The sequence below is a fragment of the Mustela nigripes genome, chromosome 6 (assembly GCF_022355385.1).
Source record: "Mustela nigripes isolate SB6536 chromosome 6, MUSNIG.SB6536, whole genome shotgun sequence".
NCBI lineage: Eukaryota > Metazoa > Chordata > Mammalia > Carnivora > Mustelidae > Mustela > Mustela nigripes.
In genome coordinates, this window is record NC_081562.1 from 3,312,189 (window position 1) to 3,329,403 (window position 17,215).

Below are 17,215 nucleotides of genomic sequence, written 5' to 3' on the forward strand. Positions count from 1 at the left end.
AGGCCCTTCCACCTAAGTCACAACCATGAACACAGTGAAAACCAACTGACTGCAGTGTTTGGATAGCTTATCAAATGATCCTTTGAAATTTTAAATCCTATGATTAAGAAACAGCATGTTGTCTGTCTTCAAATTCAGGAAGCAGAATTAAGGCCTTTCCAATAAATATTTTGCTGCTTTTTAAAAAAAAAAAAAAACTTAACCTTTGGATTCATCTAGATTTATAGGATTATAAAAGTTAAAAAGTGCTGATTAGTTTAAAAATGATAAGGGAGCATAACAGCCAAAGGTGGCAAAAGGAGAAGACAGACCACATATTTCGAGATCACCAGTTAATTCAGCGCTATGTTATTCCCGTGATATCAAGAAATCTGCATTGATTAACATCAGGTGAGTTAAAATCAAACCACTGGGCATTATTCCCCTTAATTTTCTAAGAACTGCTTATAGCTACCTGTCCCCACCATTTTAATACTTTGCACACTTTCAGAAGTACTGGTGTGAAAAAGAAAGAAATGTGGTCTAGGGTTCCGGTTACCTAAGGCTCATCCGTCCCATTCTCTAAGGTGAAAATGGTGGAATTTGTGCAAATCGGATGTTGCTCCCGTTTCCCATCTGTAGTGCTGTTGACTTTAGAAGTCCTTGGCACGTGGCCTGGGTGTTTTACCTTCAATTCATCAGTACATGTCCCTGTAGATTTCTTGCAGCAGTGGGTGCAGGGCGGCGTCAGACTCGGTCTTTTTGATGACCTGCACGAGCTGCGCGTGCTCAGTGACAAGTTGCCGGAGGTCTGCCATTTTCTGAAGGAGTTTTGGGAAGAGAAAGATGTTGTCCGGGTGGTTGGTCTGCAAGTGAAGTTTGAGCACGTGCACAATGCCCTCCTGCATTTTTTCAATGTGTCCCACGTTTAGAAGGCCGGGACGATCTATTCCCAAAAGAAAGAAGAGATGATTGTGATAATCACCCCACTGATGACCCATAACTGTTTATCGGTCGTGGAAACCAAACGTTCCTATTTATGTGGCCTTTCATTGTTATTCCAACCTTTCGATAAAGTCGACTCGGCTAGAAGACAGAACTTGATTCTATAAAAGTCACTGGGACTGTTGGGTAGATGGGACAAAATACTTGGTCCTAAATATTTGTATACTGCCTTAAATCGACCAACTACTCTACAGTATGGCCCTTTCATTTTGGGTTTATCTCATTACCACTGGTACGGGGAAAAACCCTAAAACATTGGGAGTAACCATATATTACAATGATGATTAAAACAACCAGTTTTTGCATAATATGAAGTGAAATAATTCTTCTTTAGTGAAAACTAAATATTCGGTTTCAAGTTTTCCATAACCGTGTGAAGGAGTGTGATTGTGTTGGACTGGGTTTTGTGGTGCAGCGCACTGTAAGGGGAAGGCATGCTATGAGTCTTCCGATATGAGTCAGCTGCATAGACGGAGGAGTAACATGTGAGTGGCAGATGCCAGCTGTACCAGATGCTGCTGAGCCCCAGGGAGGCCTGAGATCTGGGGCCAGCAGGTCAGTGAGCACACCACATGCCCTCCCTGGGGACACTCAACCGCAGGCACTGGACCTCTCAGGACAGCCCGAGAACACGCGTCCTACCTTGGGTCCAGAACCCACCTTGTCCCTGTCCCCGTCCCCATCCCTGTCCCTCTGTCCAAGAGGCAGTGCTCTCTTTAAAGCCTCAGTCCTTACTAGGATCATTAAAAGCGTTGCAAAGGATGTGGATTTTTTTCGTTGCGCTTTTTGGTTGTGAAATGAATCTAATTACTCACTTTTTAAACAGATTAAAAGAAACAGAAAGTGAATCCCCCCTCGTAAGGTTTAATGTGTATCACACTTGATCCTTTTCTATAAATAGGATTGATCCATGATTTTTTTTGAGTGAGAGAGCGCACGTGGCAGGAAAGGGCTGAGGGAGAGAGAGAATCTGAAGCAGGCTCCCACCTCAGCGCAGGGCCTGATGCAGGGCTCGACCCACTACCCTGAGTTCATGATCTGAGCCGAAATCAAGAGTTGGACGCTGAGCCACCCAGGCACCCCAGGACTGATACAGGATTATAATTTCTTCTAGAGAACTGTGCCCTACTCCTATAAAGGTTCGTGCCGTTGCTTTTTACCCACAGCACTACATCTTGAGCATACAGAGGACAAGAATAGCTGACATCAAACTGCCCTACAGTTTCCATTGCTTGCCAGGGCACAAGGGTGCCAGCTGACCACGCGCAGCTGGATAGTAGCAGGGACAGGCCTTGTGGAGCTTCCGCAGTCCGGGCAGCTGTGGCTGGCCTCAGCTCTGCACGTCAAGCCACCTGCGGGGCACAGCACGGTTTCTCGCAGTGGGTGGTGGTCGCCCCATCAGTCTCCCCCAGACTGGGTAAGGTCAGCTGAGTTTACAGTACAGGGATGACCTTCTTATATCAGGACAGGGTTATTTAAAGGAACAGGACATTGAGCCAAAATTCTGGGAGCTGCAGAGCCAGCTTCCCTGCAGAGAGGCCCAGATTTTCCTTCACTGGGATCCATTTCCTTTGGCAAAGCAAACTGCAAACACTGCCAGTTAGCGACTGACATTTTTCATTATGAAACAGAATATACCAATAGTGAGATAAACTGTACTAACATCTGCCTGGCACGTCACATAATACTGTCTGTAATATGGATAGAATACTATAATAGTAGAATTACATAACAATAATAATATACACCATATATTATGATCTTATCTAATATGTATTAGATATTAGACATATATTAGATAAAAATTGTGTTACCATTATACCTAGTAAATTATATTTGATGATTATATTATAATCAGAAATAGAATATTATGTATATAACATAGTTATGAATGGAACGCATTTATATAATGTACAAATATGTATTTAACTATAGTAACGTATGCTAGAATATGATACGGTATGATATAATTCTCACTTAATTCTCCTTGGTGGTGACGCAGGGGCTCTCAGATGCCCTCCCGCCTGCTGGTGCGTGCCTCACCGTGTGCCACTCACGCACAGACAGATGTACTGCCATCCTTTGGGAGAGGAGGCTGCAGGGGACAGCAGATTTGGTCAGTGACTTACCTCCACAGCAAATTATAGCAGCCACAAAAAGGGAGATATCACTGTCATCCAGCTCCAGCGCGTTGAACTTCATTGCAAAATCAAACTTAGGTTCCATGATATCACAAAACGGTTTCCTTAGGCTCTTCAGGAATTCACGTGTTATAAAACCGTTTCCATATGCTACCAGCATTCCATCTTTATTCATCACAGAAGACAGCATGGCAAATATGGCCTCATAAACTCCGTATTTCAGCAAAGTGACCTGATCGTTTAAGTCCAAGTTGGCAAAGCCTGGGATGGACTTGGCAAACTCGGTGAGCTCGGTGACGGTCTCCACAGACGTGCACTGGCAGCAGTGGAAGATGCGGACTTCCGCCTCCTTGTTCTGGATGCCGTTGGCCACCAACTTGGCCACCAGAGTCTTCTCAGCCATACACAATGTCTCCATGTCGTGTATGACAAAGGGCTGCAACGAAAGACACGGAAATGAGCCAGGTCGCCGGGGACAGGCTGTCCTCTTAATTATCAAAGAACTGATGAGCAGCCAGTGTCTGCAGATCACCTGCGGAGAAGCGCGATATGAACAAAATGCTGTCTTCGTCCTTAAATAACCTCAAAGTTGGCTGGGGACACAAAGACATTTATGGAGAACTAGCGATATAAATCTGTAAGGTAAGATCATCACTGCCTGACACCAGGTGGGGATTTTATTGCTATGAAAGGGAAGTCCTGATTTTGGCAATAAAGCTAACAAGAGTGTATTTGCAAAGCACTTTTAATACTTTATAAGATTTTCTGAACTCCTGACTACTATTGCAGTGGCCCTAACTACAGTAATTTAAAAATTTTTATCACCGAAGAACAGCTGACATACAATGGTATATGAGTTTGAGGTGCACAGTGTAGCGATTCAACACATCTACACCTTAGGCAGTGCCCACCCCTTGAGTGGGGTCACCAGGAAACGTAACTGCAGTATTACTGACCACAGTCCTCATGCTGTCCTTTTCATCCCCAGGCCCATTAATTTTATAACTAAAAGTGTGTGCCTTCACCTCTTTCGCTCACGCTACATTAATTCTTAATTTTACCATTTTATGAACTTCAGAGATAACCGTTGTTACCTGACCCTGACTACAGCATGAGTGAATTTGGTACATAAATAGATAGAACTCTGAAAGCTGGTGTTTGCATAGCAATAAGCAAGAGAGCATTGTTAAGCCCTTGCTCTCGGGGGCCACCTGGGAAAATCTTAAAGAACCCTCACTTCCTCACTTCAGTGCTCTGTGTTCTGGAACAAGCACAAACCCTTAGGCCAGCAGTCCACACTTTGATATATACCATTTGCTTCTAAGACCATGGGTCTTAGAAGACCATTTTCCAAGTATCTAGTGGAGGAGCGGAGGTGGCTGGCCCTGTTATTCGAGGCCAGCATGCCCAGAAGGCATTATATATCTGGTGGGGCACAGGGGAATGGATGTAAATATTTTGTGCTGCTGGCCAGAATGTACACCAGGTCTGTGTGCAGAGCAGAAGCAATGACAGTCTCTAGGGGATCTCTGATTTATAATGTGTTCTACAGATCAGTAATGAGGTGGGCTGAAGCATTATTTTCAGTTCCTACCAGAATACGTAAATGTAGAATGGCATAAGCAGCTCATGATTTTAAGACTCACTCTGCCTGTGCGCAAAGCGTGTCACTGACACTCTCTCTGGCCCCAGAGCACGACGTGGCCCCTATTCCTGGGCCCCCAAGAGCAGGAAACCATCTTCGGTGCACCTGGAGAGTGTCCTTGTCTCAGAAACAAGGCAGGCACATTGGAACAATACAAGGCATTGTCTTAGAAATTCGAATTTGCAGTACAGCATTGGACCACCCCCCCCCCCCAAAAAAAAACCCACAACAGTAATTTGATTCTACATCTGAAGAAAGGGAATACTCAAAAAATTACCTGTGTGTGAGTGAAAATATTCTGAATACAAAATTCAAAGCCAAAGTCCCGACTATCTCAAGTCTGGTTAAGGAATACTTAACCAGTCCCTTCAAAGTCCCTTCAAAGACTGTAAAAGCAGGCCTGGTTACTGTTGTTTAGGGAAAGTTTGGGGGCAGTTCTGTGTCTTGGGAAGTTGCTCAGAGTAAAGGAATTAACATTTTCGGGTGAGCTGGAGGGATGCTTTTGAAGGATACACAGCACTATCCCTTCAATTTCCAGAAAATACACTAGTAGGCCACCTTGGCTGTATCACTGGCTTTGTAATCTTCAGCAGAAATAAAAACAAAAGTTGTGTGGCCCAAACAAATTTGGGAAACGCTGAGTTAAATAAAGTTCGGTCCTTCCAGAGTCTCTACTGTGGGGTGTGTGTTGGGAAGCTTCAGGAACAGGGATAGGCTGGGCGGCAGTTCCCCAAGTGTGTGATCCCAGAGCACCTGCATCCTTTGCTGGAGCATCTCACATGACTGGCACGGTACTGGCCACGGAATTTGCAGGACTCCAAGCGAGATGAAAATGTGGGGCCCCTCTTTCAATTAGCAATAATCGCGCCTCAGATAAACCTCATTGGCTACGATACTGCCACTGCGCAAAGCTGGGGGCCCCTCTTTCAAAAATGATGAAGAGTTTCAGGACAGTGACAGCAGGGCATGAAATCCCAACCCTGGGCCCTTCCAGGCAAAGCTCCTTGTGAAACAGGACACAGGCCCATGAAACCCTCCTGGGACAAGTTTTATGTAAAACATACTCTCGTAAATGGGGAAGTAACTGGTACAAATACTTCATTTCATTTTTATAAAATTTTCACTTAGATTTTAAGAAGGCAGGGCCTCATTAACAGACAAAATTAGAAACCATCTGAATTCAAAACCAGTGCTAACATTTAGAAACCAATGTTTATGGAAGCTTAAGAGAGAATGCATATACTAACACACTTGATAAACACTGTTGATAGGACTATTTAAAAAAAAAAACATGCTGCTTATATTTAATTATGGAATGCGCCTTTTATATTAATTTATATTATTATTTATATATTATATATATTATATATATATTTATATATATATTATATATATTATATTTATATAATTTATATATTAATTTATAATGCGCCTTTTATATAAATGCGCCATTCATATTAAGTTTGAATATGAATGTATCTGACATCACAGGTGGTCATTTCAGATAAATAAAGGATGTTGTCACAAGTTTAAATAGCAGGAGGCAGAAAGCTGCCCAGCACCCCCACCCATCACTTCCCACCAAGACCAGAAGGTTCTCCTAACCGACATCTACCACTTGTGCACACGCCTGACGGTGTTCTGTGTGTGTTAATGATACTCCTGACAAAAGCTCATCTTTACATACATCTAAATAGCATTTTCTACATAAAGTGCAGGCAGCACCATCTTTTAGGAAAAAATTGTGATTTCTTGGTAGAATTGTTTTGGATGAAACCATTTAATAAGCTTTTGGTTAGGTTTTACTACACATTTCAAGAAATGGTATAAAATATTAAGTATGTTTTTAAAATCTTAAGACACCTTAAGTTGTCGGTGTAATCTTTCAATGTAACACCGCGGGCAAAACCCCACCACGGGGTTTATCATCCCCCAAAGCCATTTCAGGCTGGCGCCTGGGGGGGTCCCTCGTCTCAAAGATCTCAAAGCGCTAAGAATAATGTTGGAAGCCCTTTTCAAAACGCACATTAGAATCTATTCTCAGTCACGTGCCCAAAATTTATCCCCTTGCTTGGTTCATTCTTCTCTGACAAGACACCTGACTTTGTTACTGACTGGCTACAAAGGACCCATGATTTTGTCTAAAATGCCTTAATCTTCTCAGGGGACACAGACTGTCCATAACTGAAAACATTCAAACACTCTAAAGACTATTCCCAACAATTCCGAGCTATATAGGAACCTTTGAGATAAACATATGCGGTGTCCTTCATTTGAATGAAGAAAGTCACGATGGTCTGTGACATGAGACCAGTGCTACTGCATGACCGTCGCCTGGCACAGTCAGTGCTGAAAAACTGTTTGTCCGTTTGAACCGAACACCCTCCCCTAGTTTCCAGAGGTGCAACGAGCTTCTAGCGCCAGCAGTGGCTGGGGCAGTGTGGGTAGGCCGTGCGCATTCATGGGGCAGGCCCGAGCCCCTGGTTGCAAACCTCACAGGAGAGGCACGGACTTGAACGCTCCTCACCGTCTCACTGCATGTGGCCTTCCAGAGTCTTGTGATATTAACACCTCACATGTCAACACACCAACTTTTTAAGACGTTGAAAAGCATGTCTTTTGGAAGCCGAGTTCAGATGGGACCGATGTGTCCTCTGTGCCTCGGCTCTGCTTCCGTTCCTGTCGCCGTCGAATCACAGGGCAGCCAGGGCCCTGATAAGCCCTGGCCAGCTAGCTCACTCAGGGCCCTGGCGGTTTTCTGGCCTCCGGTTCTGAAATCTGAGTGGCTCAAACCAACCGCATGTCCAGACAGAAACAAACACTATCGCTCCCATCAGCCCCTGCCCTCAGCTAACAGCCGCCCTTCCCAAAACAATGGGATCCACACGCTTCCTGCAGCTTCCTTCCTCCTCCCAAGACCCTCCCTCCACCGTTTTCCCACCAGCCTCCCACAGCACCCCTCTCCTGGCCCACCCAGCCCCTAATCGGTTCTAGCCAAGCTGTAGGTCTTCGTGTTATGTGATCTACAGGCCACGGGAAATAGAAAAGCAGACCCTGTGTCCTGCATGGGGAGCTCCAAGCTCTGGCCGACGAGGACAGGGCTCCCTCCAAAAGCGTTAGGATCTCAGTGGTATATGCAGAAAGATACTCTGTGGGAATGAAACTAATGTTAAACAAGAGTGTTTGGTTCAGAGTCAAGTTAACTTTTAAGTTCCCCTTTAAAAACCCAAGAGAGAAACAGAAGATCTCAAAGAGATCAGAAGCTTTGGTTTCTCTAATATGGGGCTCTCCTAACCATTTCCAGGAGAGAAATTCCAAATTAAAAGGTTACTTTGCTGTCAGCCTCATGGTCCAGAAAGGGTCTAATTTATATAAGCCCCTGGGGCCTTGCAGCATGGGTACGGCTTTACCAATGTCCTTTACCGCCTGAGCCATTCCGAAACGTCCCCACCCATTTAATTGGAGAATTTTACTGAAGAATTAAAGACTCAGTAAAAGAGAGGTTTGCTTTGTTCATGAGAGTAAGTAGCTTGTGAAATACTTCATTTTCCTGTGACTAAAAATTCCAGCTTGTAATTCCCAATCAGGATTGCTTTAAGCTACTCATTAGTACGAATTAAACCTGTTTTGCCATGTCATAGGAAAAAAGCAAACTATTTCATTAGCCAACCCTGGGCTGGCTCTTCTTTGAATTAGCTGTGAGATCAGTTCAGCAATGGACACAGAGACTGAGCAGACCACAGGGTCGGGGGCAGGTAGCAGTGCACTTCGGAAAAGGCCCAGAGCTATCCAGAGAAGACAAAGTTTCTGTAAACGAACAGCCCTTTCTAAACCCAGAGATGTCCTTGCCTTTTCACTGAAAAAACAGGAGTGTGTGTGGGGGGGGACTGTAGGGTGGGGGATGGGAGAGGAGGGAGGAGATTAGGGGAGGCGCCAGAACATGTGTTGCGTGAAAGAAAATGCTTCATTTTCTGGCATTAAAATAGAGATTTAGGGGCACCTGGGGGGCTCAGTGGGTTGAAGCCTCTGCCTTCGGCTCAGGTCATGATCCCAGGGTCCTGGGATCGAGCCCCGCATCGGGCTCTCTGCTCAGCGGGGAGCCTGCTTCCTCCTCTCTCTCTGCCTGCCTCCCTGCCTACTTGTGATCTCTGCCTGTCAAATAAATAAATAAAATCTTAACAATAAAATAAAATAGAGACTTAAGGAAAAAAATAGAGGATTTAAAAAAAAATGCACTTAAGAAATGACCCTAAGCTATTGATCAGACTTTGGCTTTTCTTTTTTTCTTTCTTTTTTTTTTTTCATGTATTAATTACAGAGTCATTATGATGCCTGGTTGCTAGGAGCTCTGAGGTAGAGCGAGCCCAGAAGATAGGAGTTGCCGACACGCTGCCTCCATCCGCTGTCTCTGGGACTGACACCGTCTTCCCAACACCCAACCTTGGTCCCCTCAGCCCCTCCCTGCGGCCAGGGGCCACCTCAGGCGGGAGAGCAAGCAGCAGCCAGGCCACCTACCGGGTTGTTGCTGGCCTTCCCTGCCAGGATGACCCGGGCCTTGACCTTGTTCATGTTGAAGTTCTTGAGGTAGGCCTCATAAATTCTCTTGGCGAGGGACTTCAGATCTGCCGTTTCTGCATCTTCTGGGTCATGTTCGCAGGTGAGAATTTCCGCTTTCAGTTTTGCTTTTTCAGATCTTGGCATTCGTCCAAAGCGAATTGCTGGGGGGCAGGGAGGGGGGCCACGGGAGAGAACGGGAAGCGAGCAGAGGTGAGCATCAGGGTGCACGATAGGGGGACGGGCCTCTGGGCAGAGAACGTGTGCCGAGAATTCAACCACGAACCAAAGCCGCCCCGTCAGGACAGTCAACATTGTAGTGCTCTCTCTATTCTGGAGAGAGGAAAATGAAACACAACCCTCCATAAACTCTGGACTTCTTCAAGAGGCTAAAAGACAAGGCGACACCCTCACTTGTTTCGTCAGTAGGATCAGCTGAAGGTTCAAAATTGTCCTTTAGGACAATTGTCCTAATTGACCTAATTATCATGAGGTCCAAACTTGAACCGAGTTTGAGGAGATGGCAGTGACCCCTAGGGTGACTTCATGTGACACCTTTTTCTTTGTCCAGAAGGTAGACCTGCGACCACTGGGAACTAGTCATTTTAGATCTACTGGCACGTTCTAAAATGACAGCAGGGTTCAGAATAACAATATTCGCCGCACACGTGCTTTGTGGGGATGCTGCTTCCACGCTGGCATCCCAGAGGGATTTCCATTCGGTCTGAAAACCTTCAGTCAAAGGCTTACCGTGTGAAGTGTCTAAGAGGAATTCCGGGAGCTCTGTTGCGTCTCAGCTACGTGACACTTCCCCCTTCTTAGGCTATCTGGGTTGCAAAACGATCTGGGCACTACGTGCATTCATTCAAAACACAGTCCGTGGCGACCAGACAAGGGAGGTGGGCTGAGGCACGGGCTGCAGAAGCGCACTAGACAACCTTACCTACCGTTATGGGACATCCCGACCGAAAGGCACTTGTGGAAACGACAGTATTGGCACTTATTCCGGTTCTTTTTCTGAATCTTGCAGCTGCGGTCACATCTGTCATAGGCCAGCTTCAGCCGAATGGTTCGCCGGAAGAAACCCTGTGGGATGGACGCCAGGTTGGGGAGGGGTGTTTCTGGCCATTCATTTACTGTACTTTTCAAATGAACTGAAATTAGTAAAATTGTTCTAAGAAGTCTGACTTAATCGGGACAAACTGAAAAATTTAAATTTCATTACACATAAGACGAAAAACCAACAAAGTGAGGCAAAATTCAAAGCCGTTTCAAGACGTCCTTGTCTGGCTTGGGAAGACAATGGTTATCGTCTCCCAGAGTCACTTAGTCTTAATTTGTCCAAGTGTCGCTTTCCCTCCCCAACTCACATCCCGATCTGTGACTGCACGGATCTCTGTGTAAGCGAATACTAGCCCCTTCCAGACTAAAATCACAATGAACTCATAAAAAGGCAGCCACCTGGTGGTAAAGAACAGTCACGCTTGACAAAAGCTTATCTTAAACTCTACCCAGTAAGAACCTTTAGTATTTAGTCCATGAGAAACAAAATGTAACAACAGGAACTCAGGCACGGCCCTGGGGCAAAAGTTACTCTGCAAGTAACTTCTTTCACAAGTTCATGGTCAGAAGGCTTGCGAAGCGTCTGTATTTGCTTTGGTGCTGTCTCTGTTTGCTTCCCACTTCCCACTGCCTGTTTCACACCGGGCAGGTCTGGAACGCCTGCGGGAGCAGGGACAGCAATTTCTTGGGGGACAGGAGGGAGGTTGGCGCCTTCCCTCAGCTGGATCTCTAAGTCTGTAAAGTGGGGAGGGCCAGAGCAGGCCAGGAGCATGAGGAGGCTGAAGAGAGAATTCTGCCCGTCGGAAGGCAGCGTGGCCCTTTCTCCCCACAGCCCAGGCCTCCAAGGCCAGCCCGGGCTCCGGTGCGGCGCAGCTGTCAAGGACGTGGGTTGTGCCCACACCAGGAAGGGCTGTGGTGTCTTCCAAAGTCAGCAGACCGTCTCAGCATGCACAGGGAAGAGTTCCAAATTTGAACACGAGATGACGAGACCCTGCGCGTATCAGGTACATGAAATACCGAAGCTAAGAGTGCACACACAGTCCTAAAAGCACGATGTGGGGGCCTGACACCGCTGACTGACGGATCCTTTTAGTGATGATCAAAATCTGTGCTTAAAAAGAAGCAGCCATTGTCCCAAGCAGGGACACTCTCCCCTGCTGGGGTCCACCGTACCTTACAGCCTTCACACGCGTGAACTCCATAATGGTAGCCTGAAGCTTTGTCCCCACAGATCCTACATTCAATGTTCAAGGCTATGCTGGAAGGTTCATCAGCACTACCGGCCGCCACTGGGTATGTGACCGACGAGGGGCTTGAAGCTGGTGAGAGGGTGTCTGAGAACAGAGGAGAAAGACCGATGAGCGCTCCAGACAACGTTGCCGTCGATGTATGTCTATGCCAGGTTCAAGAGGACACGACTGCATGTGAGGAGGCGCCTGCTAGTAGGCAGAGCTCCCGGCCTGGGCTGGCCCCTGTCCTGGGCTGTCCCACCCCCACCCTGTGTGCCTCCAGTTACTGCGGTTACATCCGCAAAGCGGCTGGGAGGCCCCTGGGTTCTGGACCCACAACCCCAGCTGTCTCCCCCTCACCCCCGACCTTGGCGTGGCCTACACACAATTTTTACTTTGCTGCCCTCCACTCTTCTGCAAATGTTAACTCCATAAATCACACCAGAATACAGGATGAAAATCCATGTGGGCAACATCGGAAGCAACAATCCATGAAAGATTTAAAAAAAATTAAGCTGACTTCCTTAAAATTAAAAACTTCTTTCTGCTCTGCAGAAGACACTGCCAAGAGAATAAAAAAGACAAGCCACGGGCAGGGAGACAATGTTCGCAACACACACATCTCATAAAAGACTTGTATCCAAAATACACAGAAAAGTCTTAAAACTCAACAATAAAACAAACCGCTCAATTAAAAAAGTGGGCAGAAGATCTGAACTGACGCCTCACTGAAGAATGGTAGCAAATCAGTATCACTTGCCATTGGGAAACTGTGAATTAAAATTAGACGTCCCTATGCACCTATTAGACTGGTGAAAACAAACAGACAAGCACTGGGGCGCCTGGGGGACTCAGCGGGCTGAGCGTCCGCCTTCAGCTCAGGTCATGATCTCAGGGTCCCAGGATCGAGTCCTGTGTTGGGCTCTCTGCTCAGCAGGGAGCCTGCTTCTCCTTCTCCCTGTACCTCTCCCCCTGCTTGTGCACGTGCATGTGCTTGCTCTCTTAAATAAATAAGTAAACCTTTTTAAAAAATTAAATTAAACAAACAGACAAAGCTCTGACAACACTGCCTGTTGGTGAGGACATGTGGCGACAGGAAGGCTTGCCCATGGCTCGTGGGAATGCAGAAAGGTACAGCCACGCTGGAAGACAGTTTGGCAGAACAGTCTTAAAGGAATCTGAGGTATTTAGCCATTCGTGATCTGAGGACTAAGTTCACACAAACACTTACACACGAATGTCTCTATCAGCTTTAGTGTTAATCTCCCCAAATCGGAAGCAACCAAGATGCCCTTCGGTAGGTGAGAGGACAAGAGGGCAAAGCCGGTCTGAAAGGTCAGAAACTGTGCGACCCGAACATCTGATGCTTTGGGGAAGCGGAATCATAGGTCTGGCCCAAAGGTGAGTTGCTGGGGGAGGGTGGGAGGCAGATGAACAGGTAAAACAGATTTTTGGAGCCGGTGAAACGATTCATATGGAAACATCATGGTGAAGACACAACATGTGATGCCTTCGTCAGAACCCACAGAACTTTACAGTACAGAGTGAGCCTTCATGTGCTCAAATAAAAATTTAGGAGGTTGGGGAACTATGCTGGGGGAATGAGTGACAAAGTGAGCTCACTGTGCCACACATGCACGGAATGGCTTCCCTGAAGGAGGTGTGGAGAAGACCCCACCGAAGGCAACTTGGAAATGAGTGGCATCTATGAGACCAAAGGCAAAGGAGCTACGTGTCTGCTTGGGGTGTCCGTGGAGAAAGCAGCTCCCACAGGGTCCAGGTTAGCCACCCTGATGCAACCACTGTGTAGACTGGAGACAGACCATGAATGGAAGGAATGGTGGTGTGGGAGCCGGGCCTCTCACTGTGGGAGCAGGAGCTAGCAGATTGGCTGGGAGAGGTGAGAATGACCCATGTGATGGCGGGTTAGTGCCGCAGGCACCACGCAACAAACAGAGATACAAGTGGTGACATACGGAAATGTTTGTGGACCTATGCGTATACATGGGTTAGAACATACCCATATCTCTTTGCTCCATCAGCTAAGAGAGCCTGAAAGAAAAGACACTCCAGCAGCAACCTGAAAGGACAGGGGAGCAGCAGCCAGGACTCTGACAAGGCTGGATATAGTTCCGTGACCACCTCTCACGGTGAAAGCCTCAGAATCCACAGGCCATCAGGTAAGGGACTCAGAAGGATTTTGCCTCAGTATTGGGGCAGACTTAACACTGTTATGGTTCCATCTAACACAGAACCCAAAAGGTCAAACATTTTCCAAGTAACTTAACTGCGTCCCAGAACAGAACTCAGAAGTATTTATGGGAATACAAAAATATCCATCATGAACAAAGTTCACAATGCATGGCATCCGATAAAAAAAATTACAGGGGCACCCGGGTGACTTAGTTGGATAAGCGCCCAACTCTTGATTTCCGCTCAGGTCATGATTTCAGGGTTAGGCTACACCTGAACAAACACAGATGATTAACGTTATGACTATCCTAATGCGTTCAAGGAGCAGGATGAAAGACTAGAGACTGGGTGGAAAAGCACCACATTGCACTTCTAGTGAGTAAGACTACACCACCTAGTGTGAGAAATAAACTGGATGGGATCAGAGCTGGCTCAGACACTGCGGAAGAAAAGATTAGTAAATGTGAAGACACAGAAAACAAACAAACAAAAAAACAAACAAAAAACCCACTATCCAAAATGGAACACTGAGAGAAATTAGATGAAAAGAAAAAAAAAAAGCTTCATAAGTGAAATTTACCAACCATTTAAGGAAGAACTAGTATCAATTCCACAGAAATACAGAAAACTGTAGAGGAGGGGCTGTTTCCCAATTCATGCCACGAGACCAGCATTAATCTGATACCAAAACCAGATAAAGATTTTAGAGGAAAACTAGAACCAATATCCTTCATGAACAGAGACACAAAATTCTTAACAAAATTTTAACAAGTCCACCATGTACAGAAAGGACAATCCATTATGACCAAATAGGATTTATTCTGGGAATACAAAGTTGACCTAATCTTTGAAAATCAAATAGTATAATTTGTTGTATCAACCACATAAAAAAAGAGAAGTCACATGATCATCCTACTAGATGAAGGAATTGTATTTGACAAAATCCAACATTAATTTCTGATAAAAACTCACAGAAAACTGGGAAGGAGAACTTCTTCAATCTAGGAAAGGGTATCTATGAAAAACGGTTATTGTCATACTTAGGGATGAAAGACTGAGATCAGGAATAAGGCAAGGGTGTCTCCTTATTCAACATTATACTGGAGATTTCCAACCAGTGTAATAAGGCAAGAAAAAGAAATAAAGGCATCCAGCTTAAAAAGGAAGAAGTAAAACTGTCTTTATGAACAGATGACATAATTACCTATGCAGAAAATTCTAAAAATCTATAAAATATGAAACACTTGGCAATAAATCTGACCCGAAAAATATGAAAGATGTGTACACTAAAAACTAGAAAACATTGCAGAGATAAAATTTTTTTGAAGATTTATTTGACAGAGAGAGCACATACAAGCCAGTGGTGGGGAGAGACAGAGGCAGAAGCAGACTCCCTGCCAAGCAGGATCCCAGGACTCTGGGATCATGACCTGAGCTGAAGGCAGACGCTTAACTGACTGAGCCACCCAGGCGCCCCCTCAGAGAGAAATTAATGAAGAGCTATCTAAGAGGGGAAATAAGTTCATGGCTCAGAAAGCTTGGTGTTGGTAAGATGTCAATTCTCCTCACATTGATCTTTTGACTTAACGCAATCCCAATCAGACTCAGCAGACTTTTTTGGTAGAGATTAAAAAACTGATTCTAAAACTACCAGCACACCCAAAACATCTTCAGGAAAGAAGAATAAAGTTGGAGAATTTAGTGAAACTTGCCTTCAGGCCTTACAGTAAGAAGAAATTAGTGGCACTGGTGTCAAATGAGACAAACCAATGGAACTGAAATAGACCCAGGCAGGTAAAGCCTATTGATTTTTGACGAAGATATAAAGGCTGTATAGTGGAGATAAGAGTATTTTTGTTTTTTTGAGATAAGAGTCTTTTTAATAAAGTCTGTGAGAACAATTACAAATGCAAAAGAGAGAGAAAAGAAATGAGTTTTGAGGCATATATGAAAATTAATTCAATAGATCTAGACAAATTCCGTAGAGCTAGGGCAAAAATGTAAAACCTAAAAAATGTCAAACTTACAGAATAAAGTGACTTTGGGTGAGGCAAATATTTCTTAACTATGACACAGAAAGCAGGATCCATGGGGAAAAAAACCACTGACCAATTCACTTCTTCAAAATTAAGGACTTCTGTGTCTTGAAAACCACTGCTAAGGGAAGGAAAAGACAAGCCACAGACGAGGAGAAGCTATCCAGAAATCACACATCTGATAAAATACTCGTATCCAGAATATATGAACACTTCTCAACAGTCAAAAGCAAGGAAACCACTCAATTTAAAAATGGGCAAAAGGTTTGAGCAGAAATGTCACCCAAGAAGATGTGTACACATGAGGCACAAGCTTGGAGTTATCACATAAACAAGTCACGGGGCAGAGACGTACAGCATTGCAAGTACAGTCTGAACTCTCGTGATGACATTGTACGGCGACAGACGGTGATGGCGCGTGGCGGAGAGCACTGTGTCACGCAAGCAACTGTGAAATCACCATGTTGTATACCAGAAGCTGATCTAACACTGTGTGTCAACTATGCTTCACTGAAAATGTTTACAGGGGCACCTGGGTGGCTCAGCCAGTTAAGCGTCTGCCTTTGGCTCATGTCATGATCCTGGAGTCCTGGGATCGAGCCCTACATCACACTCCCTGCTTGGCGGGAAGGCGGCTTCTCCCTCTCCCCCTCCTGCTTCTCTCTCTGCTTGTGCGCTCGCGCTCTCTCTCCGTCAAATAAATAATTAAAATCTTAAAAAAAAAAGTGATATACGATATACTGTTCTGGAAAAGACTTTGGCAGTTTCTTAAAAGTCACATATACGTCTACCTTACGTCCCAGCCATTCGCTCCTAGGTATTTAGCGGAGAGAAGCGAAAGCACACGTCCACAGAGACACTTGGACATGAATGTTCTCAGCAGCATCGTTAGCAACAGCTGATACACAGAAGCAACTGAAATGTTCACCGACAGGTGTGTGGGTAAAGAAACAGTGCGTATCCACACAACACATAAAAAACCTGAGCTTCTGGTATGTGCTTTGATGCAAATGAATCTCAAAAGAATTTTGAAGAGTGGAAGAAGCCAGCTGAAAAGAACACCTACGGCATTATTCTTTTTATATGAAACTCTAGGAGCTACAGACAGATCTATAAGGAGAGAGAAAGATTGGTGTTGCTCAGGGGAGGGAGGGAGACCAAGGGGTGGGGAAGAGGGTTTATACAAGAGCACAAATAAATTTGAAGGTGATGGCTTTGGTCACTGTTTTCATTGTGGTGATGGTTTCACACATCAAATTGTGCACGTTAACTATGTGCAGTTTACTGTATGCCGTAAAGTTGCAAAGGAAAATCGGGGGAGAAAGATAGATGGGCCTCGCAAGCAGCCTCACCCATCTGTTCTCCTGGGTA

General features: G+C 45.3%; 1 protein-coding gene and 1 pseudogene across 4 annotated transcripts in view; both read right to left on the reverse strand.

Annotated features, from left to right (window-relative positions):
• Nucleotides 1-204: 204 nt before the first annotated feature.
• Nucleotides 205-17,215, reverse strand: part of PPARA (peroxisome proliferator activated receptor alpha) — a 57,840-nt gene continuing 40,829 nt past the window's right edge. For 3 of the 4 annotated variants that reach the window (XM_059401776.1, XM_059401775.1, XM_059401774.1), the window contains exons 4-8: nt 11,560-11,720; nt 10,272-10,410; nt 9,286-9,488; nt 3,114-3,561; nt 205-925 (exon numbers count right to left, since the gene is read on the reverse strand). In XM_059401776.1, coding sequence (XP_059257759.1) covers nt 678-925; nt 3,114-3,561; nt 9,286-9,488; nt 10,272-10,410; nt 11,560-11,720 — 1,199 coding nt within the window. In that variant the 3' untranslated portion in view covers nt 205-677. The remainder of the gene's footprint in view (nt 926-3,113; nt 3,562-9,285; nt 9,489-10,271; nt 10,411-11,559; nt 11,721-17,215) is intronic. The other variant, XM_059401777.1, reaches the window with a different exon arrangement.
• On the reverse strand, nt 5,615-5,683 carry LOC132020948 (U4 spliceosomal RNA; annotated as a pseudogene).